The 21669-nt window shown below is 39.7% G+C and overlaps 1 protein-coding gene across 1 annotated transcript in view; it reads left to right on the top strand.

The window, feature by feature from the left end:
• Positions 1 to 1499: 1499 nt before the first annotated feature.
• The window catches only part of reep3b (receptor accessory protein 3b), a 38945-nt gene continuing 18775 nt past the window's right edge, over positions 1500 to 21669 (top strand). The window contains exons 1-2 of the mRNA XM_051417178.1: positions 1500 to 1880; positions 13128 to 13200. Of these exons, the coding sequence (XP_051273138.1) occupies positions 1849 to 1880; positions 13128 to 13200 (105 nt within the window). The 5' untranslated portion in view covers positions 1500 to 1848. The remainder of the gene's footprint in view (positions 1881 to 13127; positions 13201 to 21669) is intronic.

The following is a 21669-nucleotide window of genomic DNA, read 5'->3' as shown; positions in this document are numbered from 1 at the left end:
TTATGTGTTAATATGCAATTGTTTTAGGATTTTGGTTGTGGACTGAGAGAATTCATGAACCTGTGATTTATTGTACTGAATTCATTTCATTACCTTAGAATGAGCCATTTTAACTACAAAGGGAGCAGGTCCTCTTCCATGGAGGTAATCATGTTGAAGTCAGTTACTCACCCAGATGTTCAGTTGTTACCTTGTTATTCTTCTGTTGGTGTTATGGCAGGTGGCAACCTCTGTTAAATGGTTAATGGTAAATGGACCTGTACTTGTATAGTGCCTTTCTAGTCTTCCAACCACTCAAAGTGCTTTTACACTACATGCTACATTCACCCTTTCACATACATTCATTCAGTGATGGCAAAGCCCATTGAACAGAAGCTCATTCGCACAGCATTGGGAGCAATTTGTGGTTCAGTATCTTGCTCGAGGATACTTCAACATGTGGCGGGAGGAGCTGGGGATAAAACCAACAACCTTCCGATTGGTGGACGACCCGCTCTTCCTCTGAGCCACAGCAGCCGTTAAGGTGCATTATTGCCACCTACTTTGTTGGAGTGCAGACAATATCTGATATGTTACCTGATATATAAGGGTCATGGAAAGGGGCCCTTGATTTAAGTAAGTAAGTAAGTGTATTTAAATCTGAAAAATTATTTCATGAATGTAAGTATGTATGACATACATATGTATGTATATATGCAGCCTGTGCATGCAAATGTAACTGCCAGTAGGTCCTTCAAACTTGCTAAATTTTGTTTTAATCTGTATTTTTTGTCCAGCTTTATAACTGACAAAATTGAATAAGGTCTGATTGGATTTGATTTTAAAGGGCTATGTCAAAATTGTCCAAATCAACTGGTTTAGGAGATTTTTATACAGTAGCGGCTGTGCAGATGTGTTCACGTGTTTATATCGATGATGCTTGGTGCTCAAACGCAGTCAAAGTGGATGGACACGGTTTCTTTTTATGTGAAGCTGAAACCATGATATGATCACTATCTTGTTACTGCTGTTTACATTCCCCCAGAAGCAAATTCCAAAGATTCACTGCAGAATTGTGTCCTGGGTGTATACATGCATGTATGTATGAATATATGTATACTGTAACTAACAGAATATAGTTTTATTTTATATGATGTTATCTGAACCTAAAGGACCATTGTGTAGGATTTTGTGTCTAGGAGAAACTATGTTGGCTGCAAACTTTATCAAGAGAGAAGAAGATAAAAATCAAGGTCACGTTCCATTTCCGTTAAAGGAAAATGCTTCCCCAACAACAACGCTTGGAAAATCCACAGAACCTCTTCATTGCTTCTCTCAACCATTGGTTAGAATTCGCCTGGAATCGAAGACAGACCAATTGGGGCACAGATCGCTGAGTTTGAAATTCCACCGCTTCTACCAAACGCAACGGTCACATGTGCAAATGTGGCCAACCAATGACAGTTTGTGTATGCTGTAAACAGACTGAACTGGCCCATAGCAGGTTCAGGAGGTAGTTCTTTTCCTGTTGACGTCAGTAGCTAGCGAGCACCGTCCTGGTGCCAGGAACTGGGGAGTGAAGTAGACTGAGAAGGAGGAAACCTGGAGGCAATAATAGATTGCTACAAAACAACAGGAATCATATTGGATAGATATTTAATCGCTTAGCTATGTCCACAAAGACAGAGCAGTGAGAGCGGACGTTTTACAGATATGTTGTTTAGTCGATGTACAGCGAGATAGCGAGCTGCTGGATTCGCTCATCGAAGTTTAGGCTGAAAAAGTTACAGCGGCTCGGCTAGCCGTTAACGTTATCACCAGAGCTGCCTTCTACGTGTGACACAGCCCTACAGAACGAAGTCAGACAACATGGTGTCCTGGATCATTTCGAGAAGCGTTGTGTAAGTACAAAGACTACTAAGAGTAATGAAAGTGAACTAAAATGCTATTTTTACCTCACGGAAGGCAGCTGATGCGATTGAGCTTTGTTAGCTTGCTACGTGTTACGGTCCTTTGGCTAAGTTATGGCCCTAGTTCATTAAGAAAAAGAAAGTTTTTGATGTGAAACTTTGTCAACAAGAAACGACATAATTTAGTTAACCAAGTAGTTCCCAGACGCCTCAAACACACTTTATTGTTTCTTTTAGAGGATAAATAGTTCCCCCCCCCCTCAACTAGCTTGCCTTGTGTGCTATTGTGTCTCAAGCTAATGCTAACATGTTGTCTATGAATCATGGCCATGGACGCTGCTGGTGAGTCAACCTTTACAATATGGAACTTTTGTTAAGTAACGGTGAGGTGGAACTTTTCAAGCCTCGACATGTTCACCTGTCAAGGAGTGTCAGGTACAGCTGTCATCTTGAAGATATTTTTAGCCAGCCCTGCCCAGTTTAACCTGGCAACCATGACATTGTTAGCACACAGGAAGACAGCCCTCCTCAGATGCATTTGTGGCTCTGCATGACTTTGTTTGGTTTCTGGATACTTACTTAGTCATCCAATGTTATGCTCCTAAAATTCAATGTGATCAAAGAAGAAGTCAGAGATTTAGATTTAAAATGCTGGATGTGTTCGATTTGCCCATTTCTTACCGGATGAGGGTAAAAAATGCCCATCACGGGATGCATCTTTGTCATTCTCTTTGTATCTCCTTCTGCTGTCTTTTCCTGTCTGTATACATCCAGGAGCAGTAGTTACGTAACTTGGTGTGATGAAGGATAGGAATGTAGTGGAAAGGATAGAAGGGAGTGGTGGAAAAATACAAAATGCCTCTCCTTTTTCTCGATTGCAACTTAATCTAACAGGCCTTTTGTTGTGATCACATATCAGTAAAGTCAATATCTGGCTCAAAGTAAGCAGATGCTCATTTTAGGAATATTTCATGTCTGTGGGCCTTCATCTCGTAACCCAACCATAACTGTGTAAATACTGCTTCTTTGGCATTTTCCATAATGCAGTTGAACAGCAGAATGTACCACAAGGCATTTTGGAATCTAGGTCTACACTAGAGATGGGGGAAAAAATCAATAAAGATCGTCATGTTTGCTGCCCTTTTTTTGTTTGAAAACAATATTTTGGGGGCTTTTATTGCCTTTAATCAATAGAGCTGAGAATGACAGGAGGGGGCTAGAGAGGGGTAGAGAGGGGAAGGCATGAAGCAAGGGGCCGCAGGTCGGATGCGAACCCTGAACCGTATGGCGCCTGCTCTACCAGGTGAGCCGTCTGGGGGCACCATTTGCTGCCTTTTAAAGATGTAACTGACTTACAGTGTCATTACCAGTGAATCAGCAGAGACGGTGTGAATGAACGTAACCATGTTAATTCTACAACGTAGTTTAGAATTTGTCTACATAGGTTACATTTAGATAGATTCAAATGAACGATGTGTGAGCTCTCATTTCTTTAAAATGTATATTTAGGCCAACCTAAACATTATTATTATTTCCACATGGCCTAATACCTAAAAGATCTTCTTTTTGAATACAAAGTTGGGAAATTATTGGTTATCTTATCAGTATTGGCCAAAGCAGGTAATTATAGCTTGTTGTTTTTAACAAAAAAAAAAAAATATCCATATTTTGAATCCCTCTCTGGAAATATAGGGTTCTCTCTCTTAGTTTTGGTCTTGTATTTTTGGCAAGATTTCTATGCCCATGTTGGGAGTGTTCATTAATTTTCATGAGAGTGGCTTCTTGGGCAGTAGCTACTGCTACGGTGTAGAGTGTAAAGTGGGGTGCTTTAAGCCTGCAACTCATACATAATGTTGGAATTATGCAATGACAAGTTCAAAATTTTGAGAAAGACCCAAATTATTGTTTTCATGTGTTTACTGTATAAAGAAAAACAGACCCCCACCCCACTGAAAAAGTCACCCTTTCTACCCCTACACATCTCCTTTCCAACAACTTTTTTAAGTTGTAGTGCAATAGCTAAAATTAGCCACTTATTTTCAACTCAGCGCTCAGTGACAAACTCATCTTAGGTGGCTGGCTTCACGGACTGGTTCTTGAATATTTGTGTGCATCTCTTCCAGTCTCTTTTTTTCTTTGTTACACTGCCCCTTTTGATGTTGGTGAAGAAATTTGAGTTGTCTGCCTAAGAGTTGAACAGCCATGAAAAACACCAATATTGTTCCTAAGAACTATCACATCGCACAGCAGTGTTCTTATTCTGAAACATGTTGAAGCTCAAATAAAGAAGCACTACCATGAGCATCTGTACGGGTTGATACAGTAGCTCTGTTGCTCACAATGTTCAACTCTGGTATTATTGTAAGGATGCATTTATTGTAGGGCTGTGGTATTGGATTGAACTGAAGGTGCAGATGTGAGTGGAAAGATATATTGACTTTTTAAAGCACATTGGCTGTATTGTCTGAAGGTGGAATGTTGTGTACATGTGGCATCTGGCTGCTGCAGTCTTCTTGTACCTCTCAGCAGAGTGAAGAACAAGGCCTTCAGGATCAGTAAGGTGCATGGTGTGCTTCCATTGCCTGAGGCACAAAAAAAACTTGCCTTTTGAAAGACCTTAAAACACATTCTCAGTTGTTAACTATTAGTGATTAGTTAGAAAAGGTTTGGTTATTTCTAGAGATGCACTGATACCAGGGTCAGGTATTGGGGCTGATACTGTGCTCATGTACTCGTTATTATAACCATCTAAAATACTCCGATACGGCACTCGATACCACTGTACAGCATTACGTAACCTCTTGTTTGTTGAGCAGGTAGGCAGAGAATGTGATGCTACGTGATAGTTGGACACTCCCATGCAGTTAGGACACAGTTTGCTAATAGTTAAATCACAGTTTAGGTCTGTTCCAGTGTGGGTCAGTTGGTGTTGGCGAGTGATGTTGATATGTAAACATTCTAATTTGATGTCGTTGGGTCCAGTTGCTGCCAGTTGTTCTCATAAAGGACATATTTGGGGCTGACATTGGTGACATACTAGTGATACAATAGTGTAAAGTTAATTTTTCACTCACCTCCAAATCCCTCCACAGGCAATGAATCTACGTTGCTTGCATCTCTCCATTCAGGATCGCATGCAGACTCTGCAGGATGTTCCTCCTTTTTTCACCTGTTCAGTAGAAATTGCCCTGCATATAAAGTGCTAGGTGCTGGTTGTCATCTATGTTGATTTTGGTGCAAGTACCTGGAACAGTTGGAACAGTTTGCACAACTTTCCTATGCAGTTGGTTCTAGCAACATTTCAGATGGGCTCACTTTCAGTTGAATTTGTTTTCTATTTGTCTGCTACTCTGGTAGGTTTTGTTTCTTGCTCTGTTGGACTTTCAGATCAGATCTCGGCTGTTAACTTGATGAGTACAATGCTATTATAACTATGCTATCGTAAAATATATTAGATTAAAACCAGAATTATTGATTATAAATTTACTGTGTACCTTATGCAAGTTGCTCAGTTGTAATTGTCAATAAAAAAGTATAGGCGATCTGTATTCTACTTTGAACTTGTGTATGATGCGTAATCAGAGAGATGTGAGACCAGTCCAAATTATGTACGTCATTTATTTCCCCATGAGGAAATACTCTGGGGATGTACAGACCTGGACTCTAACCAGTTTCATTTGCTGTAGCAGCAGTTCTCTCAACAATCCTTCCTCTGTGTTTTTAGGGGAAAAGTCATGTAATCAAATTCTTATTCCTGAAGCTCAAACCAGATGGTGGAAGCTCAAATCTTGGAAATCTCTGGGGGTTTTCTTTCTCTCTCCACTGTTTCTCCTTTCTCTTCTCCCTCTTGCAGTGTCTCCTGTGTTTTATTGCTCTTGTTCTCTCTTTCTCTCTTCTCTCTCTCTTGTCGTCCTGTTCTCCCCCTCTCTCCATCTGGTTGTTCGTGGTGTACGGTGTCAGGAAACCAGGGAAATTGACCTGGAGCCCAGAGTTAAGGCCCAGCTACAAGCAACAGGGCTATTTTCTCAGCTGCATGCAGAGAGAGGGAGAGGGGATGAGGTGTTGAAATTGGAAGAAGGGGAATGAGGAAGGAGGGAAGGGAAACAGAGAGAGGGTAGTTTTGGTATAGAGAAGGGGCCCTGCTTTTCACTAAATTGTTTCAAGAACCATTTCAGTGCAAGTTTAACCTTTGTGTGTGCTTGGTTTATGGAGAAACTTGGTTAAAGTGTCCCTGGTTGTCTGCAGTTACTCTAAAAGACGTCAATGTGCATTTAAAAATATAAAGAAATCTCTGAGATACAGTAATAGGAAGGTCGGCTTAGCCAAAGCCGATACCTATTTGGCACCACCTGAATCAGGTAAGTATTACCAAGAAGGATCAGCTGATTGTTTTTTGCTTCATATATTATACCCTTGAATTGTAAAAAGACAGGTGCCGCTGTGGCAAGGTGATCCAGGGCACAGCTATTACCATGTGACGTACAAGTACTGTCTCATCAATGAAATTCAAACCAGTACGGTCTATGTTATTAGCATGCTTTAAATTGACAAATAAAATCCAGATCTGAAATCAAAACTACAGGTCAGGCCTCTCTCACCAACTATTGAACCCGATTGATGTAATTTGATTTAAAACTTGCACCTCTTCTTAAGCCCCTTTCACACTAGACAAAAAATCCCCACCCAACACACAACATCTGGCTTTTGTCTTCAGTTGGAGGGGGTACAATTGGCATTCACTTCCCAGGTCAAATGACTCTGCAGTAGTTACGGTTATTGGCAGTGATAGGAGAGCTTCTCCTGATTGGAGAGGTAGTGGATTATTTCCACTACCTCACCAATCAGGAGAAGCAAAAAGGTCACAGCACTATGGAGATGGAAAATCCAAAACTTGTCTAGCGGTAATGAGAAAGGAGTCAAATCACCTATTTTAGTGGGTTTACCTGTGTTATGGTGTCTATTATTAGAGTCATAACTTGCTTAAATATGAACACATAGACTAGAACACTGTGCAGAACCACCTGGTAGATTTTTAACCATTACTGCCCTTTCACGACTGCAAATGTTCTGACCATTCCCACCCACACGAGAGATTTTGTGTCTTCTCCTGTCCCGCAGGTGAAAAGACGTTATTTTACTGTGTCAGTAATAACATTTCTCCAGTCTTGCCTTGCCTTGCTGTTGTTTTTAAAAAAACAGCTTTAATCTTCTTTTCAACTTCATTGGTTACTTTGTATCCATCCTTCTAGTGGGTGCAGGGTAAATCCCAGGACTCGCAGTTTATTTTTTGACTGCCTGCGGCAAAGTCAAAACTGCCCACTCAGGCAAAATTTGCGTTGAGTCCTGCGGGACCCGTGGGATCGCAATCCTAAACGCAGTCCTCCAACACATACTAAAAACTTTTTAATGTAAAAGCTTTCCTTTTGGAATGTGTATTGATGAATTTGATGAATTATTCTGAATTTATGTGGCGTAGATAGTTATATATTTGTAATCATTGAATTGAGTACAGCATATGAAATGACTGTCAGGTGACTCCTGCTGACTCCCATCCACTCTTGAGGCTTGTTTTTCCTGTCCTCGATTGTCCTGCTGTTCCAGACGGACCCTCCTGAACCCATCCCCCCACTTCCCTGCATAACAAACCACCCTACAAGCGGAACAGTGTTCAGTGAAAGATAGGTTACACTTGTCAGTAGAATCAAATGACAGTCATTAGTAGGATTTGCAAAAAAACTAAAACCCTGACATTATTTGAACAGCCAAGTCCTAGACTGCATAATTGATGAGGGGTGACATGTGAGCTTGTTAATGTTGTTATTGTTGAGCTTGTTTATTACTGTCTTTATTTTCTTCCCATCATACTCTCAGCCATGTGTGTGCAGGAGCTCTGTGACTAGACTGTCACTGCAGTCAAAGCAAATTAGAAGCAATTGAGACACAAATACCTGCTATTATCACAGCATCAGCAATCGGCCCCCACCGGGCTGCTGTTCTTGTGTGCTTGGACAGATGACTAGGTTGTTGTGCAAACATGCATACAAACCAACCTGATAGTGAACCTATCATGATGTCATCAATTCGTTTGTGGAGTACTGTTTTGAAGACTCATGTTTGGCATTATGGTCGTCGCCATGACAGTTTGTTGGAGCCAATGGAGGTGACGTACTGCAAGTTGAGCTGCTCCCATTGGCGGCACAGTTTCAACTTGTCTGTAGGAGAAAACAATGGCGGCTAGCCTGGTCACACACAATCTCGTATTAAAGCTAAAAGTACACAAAAATATTTTTGTGAAACAAGAGGACAGGCTTTTAATTTACAAGCTTAATTTTTTTGGTAAGCAGTATTGTTCTCTACCTTTATGCAAATATAGCACAGTAAATTCAAATTACAGAGTGACAGAGAGATGTAGACATGAAGGAAGAGTATGGATGCTTTGGGAGTCTGGCTGTTTCTATGGCAACAGCAGGAAAATAAACTGCTGTGGTTGTTGGCTCGCCTGCTGCTGAGGGGACTGGTCAGAGGGAGTGTGTCTGTATAAAAGGCTATATGCAGTGTGTATGTGTGCACTTGTTGGTTGCTGTTAATGTGAAATCCTCCACATTGTTCTCATTTAAATTCAGCTGAAGGATTCCATGCTTCTATGCTTCTCCGGTGTCGTATGTACATTTGTACACTGTCAGAAATGTTACTATTTATACTGTGGTATAGGGCTGCAACGATTCCTCGAGTAACTCGAGTAACTCGATTACAAAAAATAATCGAGGAATTTCCTCTGCCTCGAAGCCTTGTTTAATTAAATTCAAAACTCACGTTTCGCAGGAATTCTTTTTGATGTGACACAATGTGCAACGGCGTTATTTTTTCAGTAACGGAGTAATCTAATTAATTACTTTTCCCATCGTTGCAACGCCATTACCGTTACTGAGAATGTAAAGTGGCGCGTTACTTGCGTTCCTACAATGTGGTGAATGAAGCGCAGCGGTGTCAGGCTTTCTGACAGCCACACATCAGCTGCCGGGAGAGGGCAGGGTGGTGATGATGACACCGTTGCAAATGTGATGATGATTGGCTGGGTGGGCGGATGCCCTGCTCACGCTGTCTCACTGCACGCTGTCTCACTGCACGCTGTCTCACTGCACGCTGTCTCACTGCACGCTGTCTCACTGCATGCTCTAACTGCTATAAACATAAGACAGAGACAATGGCGACGAGCCAGAGAAATTCAAAGGTAGCGAAAAACTGGAAGTACCGACACCACTTCTCGCTTACTGAAGTTAAAGGCAAGAATGTTTATGTAACATGCACTGTGCCCAGGAAAAAATACTTTATCCACGTCTGCCTCAAACAACTCAAATCTTATGAAGCACCTCACAGCAACACATGCTAAAACGCCACTTGTTGCTGCTGCTAACCCAACCTCAAGCCCAGATGCAGCTAGCGTGAGCTCCAGTGAAGGAGACGGATCCACTCCATTAAAACAAGCAAAGCTTGATTTTTTGGGTCAGTAACAGGTGGCGACTAGGGCCGAGCTGAACACACTGATTGCAAGGTATGTTGCTGAAAACATGCTACCCCTGTCCATTATTTCTATGCATATGGCCGGCTGCAATCTGTTGAGTTCAAATAAATACCAGATGTTCTGAAATACTGTATATAGTGTTTTTATTCTTCATTCAGTTATTATAAACATATTTTACGTTATAGAATTTGTTATAGAATGTAATAGCGTTATAGGACATAAAAAATAATGTCAGTTACTTTGCTGAGTAACTAATTACTTTTACAATGTGGTAACTGGAAGAGACAGAAGATGTCGAAGGTGTGGGATCATTTTAAATTAAAATTAAGGACAACATCGTGGTGTGTGTACATTTGGACAACATTTTTATGTTATTTTTGATACTTAGAAAAAATAAGTGGGAAACAATTTTATTGATTTTATTTAATTTTATGTCCCAGGAAATTAAGTGAATTTGAATGTAAGTAATTTTATTTCTTTATATTGGAAAACGATTTACTACTTTACATAATATGTATAATAATAAATAAATAAATTTTTCTTAAATAGGAAACAAACTGTTTTTATTATAAAGTGATCTGTCTTGTTTTCTATTGTATATTTAAAATTGGACTTTAATTCAGCAAAAGTATGTTTTATCCGATTACTCGATTAATCGATAGAGTAAATATTCGATAGCTGCAGCCCTACTGTGGTATCTATCTTTTTTTAAAATCTCTGATTTTTGTATCAATGTGATTAGCTCCTGCAACGTAATCTATATTGTATCGCCAGAATCTTGCCAATACAGCCCTAAACAATATATACATTTTCCTACTACCTTGATTGGTACTTATTGGGTCACATTTCTACAGATTCCAGCCCAGGTGATTTATTGGCCTAGGCAAAGGTTTGATTGGTCTCTAATATCAAAATAAAAAAAGAAAATATGTGACAAAATAAGGTACTAAAAAAATATATATAATGACCACTAATCTTTCATGGTCTTTGATTTGCAACATTGTCCACAGTGTACTAGCCAGGCACTAACGCAACTAGAGATATTAAACAGATAGGATTTATATTGATATTAAACAGATGGGATTTATATTGTCTCAAAGTATTTTGTCATATCCCCCACCTCTCCCCTCTGCTGCATTGATATATATTTTAAATTCTCTGTTCTGATTACAGCTGAACAGATCCAGATCCTTTAACCGCTGCTTATTTCACAAAGAAGGCCATACTTACACGGTTTGACCACTGTGTCAAATTGGCTTTAAAGCCTGTGGCTCTTCCTCAGCGCTTGTTCTGTGCTGGTTGGTGTTATTCTTCGTCCTTTACTTGTAGGCATATTCGCTGCCCTTGTCAGGTATGGAAGAATTGAATCCCTGGTAGCTACGGTATTGTAGAAACATGAATACTGTCATGTTTTCAGAAGTTTGGAATCAACAAAGTATGTCACTTTTTGTGACTTTACTACCTGAGGAGCACATAAAAAGCAAGGCCGTGTTGTGAGATTTTCATGAAAGAAATGTCAACTACACTGTTTCAATTCAATTCAATTTTATTTGTATAGCGCCAATTCATAACAGAAGTTATCTTAGGACACTTTTCAAATAGAGCAGGTCTAGACCAAACTCTTTATAACATTATTTACAGAGACCCAACAGTACCACCATGAGCAAGACCTTGGTGACAAGGGCAAGGAAAAACTGCCTGTTAGAAAGCAGAAACCTAGGACAGATCCTTCGGCTCTAGGTGGGTGGTCGTCTGTCTCGACCAGTTGGGGTGAGAGAGAGAGAGACAGAGAGAGAGAGAGAGAGAGACAGACAGGTAGGTGCACAGTAACAACAGTATTAGCAATGGCAATCTAGCAGGACCATGGCAGGAGGCTCCACCAGGATCGATAAGAACCTGCGAGACGAGAAAGCACAAGAACTCCGGGGAAGAAGTGAAGTTAGTAACATGCATTAATGGAACATGAATGAGTGCAGAAAGAGAGAGGAAGAGAGGAGCTCAGTGCACCATGGGAAATCCCCCGATAGTCTAGGCCTATAGCAGCATAACTAAGGGATGGTTCAGGACTCACCTGATCCAGCCCTAACTATAAGCTTTATCAAAGAGGAATGTCTTAAGCCTACTCTTGAATGTGGTGAGGGTGTCTGCCTCCCGAACCACAACTGGAAGCTGGTTCCACAGGAGAGGAGCTTGGTAACTGAAGGCTCTGGCTCCTGTTCTACTTTTAGAGACTATAGGAACCACAAGTAGCCCAGCATTCAGAGAACGTAGTGTTCTAGAGGGGTAATAGGGTACTATGAGCTCTTTAAGATATGAAGGGGCCTGACCATGAAGAGCTTTATAGGTGAGGAGGAGGATTTTAAATTCTATTCTACATTTTACAGGGAGCCAGTGCAGAGAAGCTAGCCTTGAAGTAACAAATGCATGGATTAGTTTTTCTGCATCTGTCTGTGATAGTATGTGTCTAATTTTTGTAATATTACGTAAATGAAAGAAAGCAGTCCTAGAGGTCTGCTTTATGTGGGAGTTAAATGACAAATCCTGATCAAAGATAACTCCAAGATTCCTGACAGTGGTGCTAGAGGCCAAGTTAATGCCATCTAGAGTAACTATATCTTTAGACAATGAGTCTCTAAGGTTTTTGGGGCCAAGAACAAGAATTTTGTTTTTTTCTCTTTAACATCAGAAAATTGCAGCTCATCCAGGATTTTATGTCCTTAAGACATGTTTGTAATTTCATTTCATTGATTGGATAACATACACTCTGAATTGTATTGGGCTAAGCTCTCAGTGTCTCATAACTCTTTGTTTATAATCTACTGATACCCTGACAGCAATGTGTTATATGTTTACATTCTGTTTCTAGTAAATGGAAGAGTTACTTCCATGTCTGGTCCAGTGCAGGTTTCAACACTGGACTTCCATAGAACTAAACCCCACACTAGCCCTAACTACTGCAGAAGATTACAGAGGAAACATTGAGTCATTGGTAAATGGTAAATGGACCTGTACTTGTATAGCGCCTTTCTAGTCTTCTGACCACTCAAAGTGCTTTTACACTACGTGCCACATTATTTTTGTATTGTATGTAAGATTCAGTTTGCACTTAGCATTTTACTGTACTGACATTTTAGTTTGAGTGTAAAATCCATTTCACAAGTGTATGGAGAAACTGTTGTGGCTATAGACATCAGACAGTAAACTGTACTTCAATGTAAACAGAGTAGTTTCACCTAGTATGTGAAAACCAACTAACACAATTTCAACTTTTAGTGCAAACAGACCTGATATATCTTGTTCTAAACTTGGACTAAAGACTCTACTCTACTCTAAACTAAACACTGAAAGGGTATGAAGCTAGTATATCCAAATCACCTTTAGTTTTGTGTGTCCGAACTGTTCTGGGGATCTCCCCTGCAAATTACATACCCTCAAGGGCTTTTTTCTGTTTGCATTCACATCACCAGTAGGAACGCTGAAGTGATGTAAGCTGGTCGGTAGTTGGTATAGCAACATCGCTAACGTAGCACAGCTAATGTTTTACAGAGTTTTTTTTTTTAAATGACGGTTACTGGTGCTTGGTTGGCTCTTGTGTTTGACCAATTCATTGGTGCACATATTTCATTCAAGGTTCCTCTTGGGCTGAGAGTACCTATAGTGGTTATTTAACATGTGATTGTAACAAGCTTCCTGTTGTGTGTTCTCTCTCCCTGCAGGCTCGTGTTTGGGACTCTGTATCCTGCATACTACTCTTACAAAGCTGTCAAGACCAAAAATGTCAAGGAATATGTAAGTTCATGAGCATCACTCAGTATGTTTGGATGACCTGCTTGCTTTTTGAACCATTCTGCACACACACACACACACACACACACACACACACACACACACACACACACACACACAACCTACAACCTACCCTTCAACATGTATGTAGGGCTGCCTCTGACTAAAGAATTTCCTAGTTGACTAGTTGTCGTTAGATAAAGCCAATGGTCACTCATTTTAACACTCAAATGATAACAGAGAAGGCGGTAATGATTCTGAATGTGTCCGTTTATAAATATGAGTTTATTCAGCACTTATCAAGTCCAGTAACTTGATAACACTGCCTGCTACATACATTTTTTTATCTGCATTTGCTAGGTTGGCAATTGGCGTATAAGAAAGGAATTCTGTGGTCATTGTTCGTGTGTGTGTAAGTGTGTTGACCACTTCCTTACAGTTCAGTGTACAAGCTCCAGCATGTGGAAGTGGGAGGCAGTGGTTTCTCCTTTTTTTTTTTTTTTTTATGTCTTTCTGTGTTGTTGATTATCCATAAAACCAAACAGCTTTGATGGGCACCTCTTTCTCCTGTAATCGCTCTCTTACAGCCAACAAGAGTCATGTGTTTATGTGCTGTGGTTCAATGTGTAACAGTGTACTTAAACTATGTTCAAATGAAAAATAGTCAAATTATTGCCTTCAAGTGAAGCATTAACACACCCCCTCCATTTCTGATACATACTGTACACAACTCCTGGTCCAAGATGTATTTGTATTGTATCTGTCTGATGTACTTTCAGGGAGGCATTTACTAGTACAACCTGTTTTATCTAAGGTTAGTGATTTTCTACATGGCCCAGAATGCCTCTGAACAATCACCATATAAGGGCACAAAGTAGTTTATTTTATCGGGTCTAGCCATGGCCAGTGGCTGGTTAGTGAACAGTGTCAACTAGTTATATACCTTGTCTAGTTAAAGATCCCCTCAAGACCAAACACTAATAGTCTTCTTGGAACAATAATGTGTGTCTGTTATGTTTTTTTCTGGAAGGAAGGCCTTTCCTGTAAAGTGTATGTGCAGTGGTGGCTTCAAATTTCTACATCCCACTTGTGAGTTACATACTGGACCAGGACTGACTTCCAAACTATTTGTGATTTCACAAATCATGCTTGTAGGCCCCGCCCCTTTAAAATCAATGACCACAGAGAAACTTTCCACTTTCAGCAGATGAATGTGAAAACATGCTTCTCGTGTCTGTGCATACAGTCCTGCTCACCATTATTGGCACCCCTTCATATTTTGCATAACCTCTACAATATCTTCAGAATAGAAATGTACCAAATTTGTATCATCAGGATCTTTTAACTTACATATTGTAATTTCAAAGAAGAAACAGAAAAAACAGCATGTGCACGATAATGGCACCCCTCTTTAATATTTGGTTGCACACCCGTTGGCAGTGACGACAGCCTCCGAACGTTTCTTGTAGCCATCTATAAGCTTCTTGCACTTCTCAGCTGGTATTTTCTCCCACTCTTTCTTTGCAAATTGTTCAAGCTCTTGAATGTTTGCAGGTTTCTTTTCCCCAATGGCAGATTTCAGCTCATACCAAAGATTTTCAGTTGGATTGAGATCAGGACTCATTGCTGGCCATTTTTTTTTTCCTTTTCAACCATTCCTTCGGGTCTTTGGATGTTTGACGTGGTGTTTTGTCCACTATTCGCACCAACCTTCGAAGACTTCTCTCATCAATTTTTCTCTTCCCCCCACGTCCAGGGAGGTTCTTGACAGTTCCATGCTTGGCAAACTTCTTAATAACATTACGCACTGTTGAAACAGGGATACCAAGGTCTTTGGAGATGGCCTTATACCCTCTGGAGGTCTTGTGTTTGCTAATTATCGCACTTCTGATGTCTTCAGACAACTTCTTTTGTCTTCACCATTGTGACAAAGGAACAGGGGATAAGAGATGGCTTTTTACAAAAAGGAAGTCATCATTCATTGGCTAATTCATGTCACATGGGCACAGACAATTTATCACAGGTGATTCTCATTTGTGATTTACCACAGGTAAAGTTTTTCTATTTTTTCCTCCCATTGTTTATTGTTTTAAATTGTTGTTTATCATTTGCTCCTTTGTATCAAACACGAGTTCTCTATAGAACAGAAATGTTTCACTTGATTAATTTTTTTCAGAAGATATTCCACATTATGTACTTAAACTTCATGGGTGCCAATAATGGTGAGCAGGACTATACATCATCCAAACATCACACTATAAGGACAAGAAGAAACACTGATTTCTGACTGACTTTAAATTAGTCAAATATAACATTACATTTTCATTTGATGTTTTCAAACCTGAAATATTTTTCAGTAGTTTGAAATAATAGTGAAAAGACAAATATGTGTGCTACCTGAATATGAGGGAGAAGATGTTTAGGTTCAAATTAGGGTTCCCAGATAAATTCAAACACAAGTGCAAATAAATTATAGAGTGATACTGATTCGAAATCTTCTCCGCAGGCTATTTTAAAAACTCTGATACCGAGAAAATTCTGCAAATATATCTTGAATGGAAACTATTACCTGATATTTACTGCTAGGAGTTCTGAAAGTGATATATGTAAATACTATTTTAAAAGAAAAGATTTAACATAGTTGTTGCGCATGTTAATTTCTGCTTAGTTTTTAGTGTATTTGAACCTATTTCTCAGAACTTGGGAGCAGAGGAACAGACTTCAATTTGGTATCTTCTCCATATACATTTAATACATTTTTTTTACTTCAAAATCGGCACAGCTTGGATATAATATTTCAGAGATTGTACTCTGATGACAGTATGTAGTTTAGTGAAATAGTTTTTCTAGCTATTGAGTGTGAATTTTAATTGTGTCACAGCACCGATTTCCATTTGATGGGAGCCTATACATGCATATAGCTTTAAGGACTATTGTCCTATTATTGTTGTATTGTATGCTGTATCTATTTTCTTGGTGGAGTTGGGTGATGTAACTAATGTCAGTGAGAGTGAAATCCCAGCCTGCTCAGTTATTACCACATTCACACACAGCTTTAACACACCAGCTCACAGGTTCAGATGCAGCATTCTGTGACTGCTCTGAGCCTCCTTTCACTTTGCTTTTTCTTCTCTTTGTCTTCCTTACTGTCTGCTTGTCTTACTGGTTCTCAGGTCTGTTCTTGTTGCATAAAGCTGTTGGGTTGGTAGAGGTAAATGACCTAGCAATTTCTCTTAAGAAATCTGAATGGTTGGAATGGAAGTAGGCAACAATCTGGTAGTACGATACGTATCACAATACAGGGATTATGATTCAGTATTTTGCTATATTGCAATTTCAAAAAAATAAAATTTTAGGAAAATTGTTATACTATAAAGAACACACACCATATGCATCCAAACTGAGTTAAAAATAACTTTTCTTCTAAATGCAACAGTCCTTGTAACATCCTACATCATAGCACTACTTTGTGTGTAGTCTGAGCATTAGAGTCAAATGGTTGAAGATGGATATAACACTGTTATCTAGCAGTCTGGGATTTAAACTCAACACAAAATGAAGCACTGCCACAAATCTTTGCATAAAAACTGTTCATTTAAAATCAATTCAGTACACAAAAGATAATATTGCGATTTTCAAGTGTATCAATATTTTTTTACACCTCTACAAGGTACGCATTACAGGATAACCTACCTAGTATGTGCACTTACAGACCACTGGGCAATATGGCTGACATCAATACTACAATATTTATATGAATATTTTTATGATGTTCATAAAGACTCAGATGCCAGTTTATCAGCTCCGCCTAGTTAAAAGTAATGCAGTTAATACAACAGTCTTTCCTGCAGTAAAGCCTCCCCTCAATGTTCCGTTTTTGTTGAAATTGTTTTAGAGAGGTCTTGATTCAACTGTATAGTCATTGTGGAGGATGTAGTTTTTGGTGCTCTTGAATTGTATTGCAGAGAGCTGTTGTTTTATTTAACCTAGCGGTTTACAAACTGATGTCCCAAGCAGATATTTGAACTTTTAACACATTTTTTGGAAGTTGGAGCATTAAGGGAAGAACAAGTTTTTTCGGGGATCGAACCAACAACCTTCCGATTAGTGGACAACCCGTTCTTCCTCTGAGCCACAGCTACCCCATTTTATACCACAAAGGTACACACCGTACCAAGTTTTCTTGCCAGGCTACCTTGCATTATTTTGTGTCGATTCCCACTTTACCAACAGAGTTGTCTCATCAAATTCACTGTGGAATCAGTCCCAACATCCTCTAAAGCCTATATACAACTTTAATTGAGCTAGAACCAACCTCTTTTCTCTCAATAGAAGCAAACTTTGCACTTTGTGCCCCCTTTAGAAAATGTCAAGAGGAATGCTGAATCAGTGAATAAAGACTGAGGATGAGCTAGTTGCAGCATCCACTGCTGTTTGCAAATAAGCCTCCAGCCTATCATGATCATCTAACCAAAACAAATTCATGAAATCAAATTTCTTTTCTCTTTAAGCACACCCTCAAGCATGTACATGAAGGATTTCATGTACACATTGATGAACCATCAGCGTTCATTATTTGAAGATAACAGCTACACTACGGCTGAAACGGGCCTGTGGCTGCTTTTATGTGACTATTGCCAGAGGTTACTTGAGTTCATGACAAAGTTGGCTCCAAGAATTCATTCCAGAGGCCAGCCTTCCTTTCTCTCTGTTTTTATTACTTTCTGTGTATCTGTATGTACAGTACATGTATGCATAGTACATGTACGGGCATGCTGACAGACGTATCTCTCAGTCAGTGTCTTGTTGAACAGTAAAAGTAAAACCAACCTCCTTCCGTAGATTCATTCCATTCATTCGTTCACTCCTCATTAACGGTGCAGTTAAAATTACCATTACTTTTCACTATCCTATACTACCTCTGCTACCTATCCATTGTTGACACAGGCTTGATAAAGTGTTGAATGAGGGCAGTTAAAGCATTTGACCCCTAGGCTAAACTGTTTGATTCCACTCTGTTTCAGACAAATGGGCTTCTATGCATAGTGGTTTTCATCCCAGTCTAACTTTAGTAGACTTGTCTGATAAAAATAAAATGTAATTGAATTGAAAAAGTGGTAATTAATCTGTATGTGTCAGAACAACCAGCAAGGAGACTGAACATGTATTTCAACACAGTATAACATCACACAAGTCTTGTTGTTTAAAACACGGACTAACAGACATCACAGATGTATTGATACGATGGATCATGAATAACATTAACAGTTACTTACACATTAACTTGCTACATACTTAATATGTATACTTACTTGCTTAATTATTTTCTACACTACTGAATATGTGTCTGTTGCCTCTGTGTGTTCTGGAGTATATCCAGGACTTATTACATGTTGGGTAGACATTTAGGGTAGCAGTTGTCACAGGGGAATAATGTCTGTGAAAGTGATTTAGAATTCTGTTTCTGTATTAATAATGAAAGTTGTTTTAACATATATCTGTGACCTACAGATGCACACACAAGCCACCATGTGCTTCTTTGTTATTTTAAAAAAAATGTTGCTTTGTTTTAATGCTTTTAGGATGCAGAAAACTGCATTTCTACTCTCATTTACCTGGCAGCCACTAGGAAACTTTTTGACAAGTAGTTGCCTATTAGGGGTGGCCGATATGGGCAAAAAATAATATCTTGTTATTTTTGGGGATTTTGGCGATAACGATAATCAGTCGATATCCTTTAAAATGTGATTGGAATTGTCAAGTTTAGGGCTTGTGTCCACCAAACACGTTTTTAGCGCCGAGAGAGCTCATTTTCCGAGCCCCCAGCGGTGTTAAAAGTTGAACAGATTTCAACTTGAAGTGCTCTGAGCGCTGCGCTAAAAAACCGTCTCCGCTGACATCTTTTTACCGCTGAAGGCGCTTAGCGCTCTGAACGCTGAAGCTCATAGGATTTGTTTTCAAAATAGGCGCTGCTAGCACTAAAAACGTGTTTGGTGGACACAGACCTTTATCAGTCTTTTCGAAACCAAATGGAAACCATTTCCATGCCAGAGAGGTAGACCCACGTCTCGGCACTAAATCATCTGAAGTACCGCTAGCTTCAGGGACTGGAGGTGCTTGCATTTTCTCTCTACCATCACCACGCGCTGCTAAACTGTTGCAAGGAGGATGCTAGCGAGAGGTCGGCCCACTAGTTGTGTGACTGAATCCTGTCATGCTGTAGAGAGCGTTGCTGCACCGTGTATTAAGTGGATGTGAGGAGTTTCCACATGCGTTTCAATATTTTTGTCAAAGTAATTTAAATACTCGATAATGGAAATTTGCACATCGTCAAAACAACAATGACGATATTATAGCAAACGATATATATCGCCCACCTCTATTGCCTTTTACAGGACAGCGGAAAGCATTAACGAGGGAGCATTGTGAACAAAAGTAACAGCTGTACTTTTCACCGTCTTTACCATGTTCTTTTTACTATGGCATTTAATGGCAGACCAGAATATTTGTGGGTGTAAATGCTGCCCCGTCAGGTCCAGAAGGATTTCATGCCCGTTACCTTTGGTGCTCTAGAAAAATGAATACCATCAAGTTTTCAGAATTTTGGTACAGAAGTATCAGTTCTTGTGTGACATCCCTTCTAGAATATGACACATCTAAGAATGTAATATACTGTGGTGTGTGCCACCAGTTTCCTCAACTAGCCTTGATTTGGTTTTTACATAAGTTTACATTTGGGCCACCAAAACTGTGCTTTGGCCACAAAATTTACAGGCCAATGCTTAAAATTATTATTATTATCTATCCCTGTATTTATTGTATTGACACAGGCTTAATTTTACTTAAGTTCACATCACAATTCTTAAAAAAAAGAAAAGACACAAAACCAACATTAACAATATTTAGCATTTAGAGTTGTAGCTGAATGAAACTTCTTGGGTATAGCATGTACAATTGGTCAGTCTTCACTGCTGCCCAGCTCTATCTTCATGCTCTGTCTACTGAGCTTAGCATTACTAGTGGGTCCAGTGGCTGTAAAGACCTGATGTCAGGTGTTTTTTTCCCCCCTCGTCTTATAATGGAAAGCAGTTATTCACAGACGGGGCCAGTAAATGTCTGCTATTGCCTCAGGAAGGAAAATGGCCGCTGTATATTTCACTGAGGTCACGTCTTAATGTCCTCCCTACTGATGAGATGAAGGAGGGAGGGAAAGAGAAAGAGGAAAGAGTGGGAAAAGGCTGTCAGGGACAGAGAAAAAGAAGGGGGTATGAAGTGGAAGATGAAAGGCAGAGTTAGAAGAGAGACGGAAGCATTGGAGGCAGAAGTAGATTGAAACTAGATATAAATTAGATGTCCTCTCCATCTCACTGGCTCTGTGTTTCACTCTCTCTCCTATACATTTATCATTCCCATGAGCTTCTGTGTGTGAGTGTAGAGGGAGTTCATGATAAGGTCACCAAATAACTAGTCCAGCAGTAATGGTACAGGCAGCGGCCAGCGGAGAGACAGTGCAGTGTGTGTGTTCAGTGTAATGCAAGTTAGACTGCTGGTGTGGGTGTGTTTGTGTGTATTTGTTATTCTTTGAGTTTGTGCTTGTGAGACAGGTGAATGTGTTCTCTGTTCCTCTCTCTTGTTCTCCCTCTTTCAAACACAGACTTAGATTTCTCCCTCACTCTTCTACCCACACACACACACACACACACACACACACACACACACACACACACACTGACTTTTCATTAGCTAGTGTCAGTGTGTGTGCAGTCATGCAGCAGCGGCCGGGTCTGGCTAATACCTCAGCTTGCCATGTGACCGTCTACCGCTAGCTTTGATATGGAAATCCAGACAGAAAAGCCTGGAAAGCCCTTAAAGAGGGATGGAGGGAGTGGGAGCAGAGAGGACAGCAGAAAGCATAAAAGCAAAAAGAGAAAAAATCCTAAACCTCTGTTTGCCCTTCACTGCTTCTGGCCCAAGAGGGAAAGGTGCAGGATTAAAGGAGAAAGAAGAGAGAAGAATAAATCCACTTATTAAAGTCCTTAAGTAATGACCATAATGACCATTTTCACCTGTTAGGTCTGGTCAAATCAGGGTTAGTAGAACAATAGGCTTCACTAAACATAGTCAGACCTCAGATCTCTTCTTTTTATTTCCTTGCTTTTCTATATTTTCCCATCTGAATTTCCTTCTGCCAGGTGATGATGGAGATTTTATAGTAAGGCGGTTCAAGTGTCTGCAATGTGATTGACAGGTGATACGAAGGGCTGCAGGGTAGAATCAAATATTAATATATACATCCAAAAACTATGTCATATTTTGGTAGGAAATTAAGGCTTCGGGTAATGAAAACCTATACCATATTATCTGGTATTTTATATAGCTTTTGTCTTCAGATTGTAGGACTGGTGAAATATTGCAGTACTTAATTAATTTGCAATAATATTGTATATCGTTTCATCCCTAATGGGAAATTGA

The sequence above is a fragment of the Dicentrarchus labrax genome, unplaced genomic scaffold, assembly GCF_905237075.1.
Source record: "Dicentrarchus labrax unplaced genomic scaffold, dlabrax2021, whole genome shotgun sequence".
Taxonomy (NCBI): domain Eukaryota; kingdom Metazoa; phylum Chordata; class Actinopteri; family Moronidae; genus Dicentrarchus; species Dicentrarchus labrax.
Note: the sequence above shows the minus strand (reverse complement) of the source record. Positions and strands in the feature narration are given on the sequence as shown.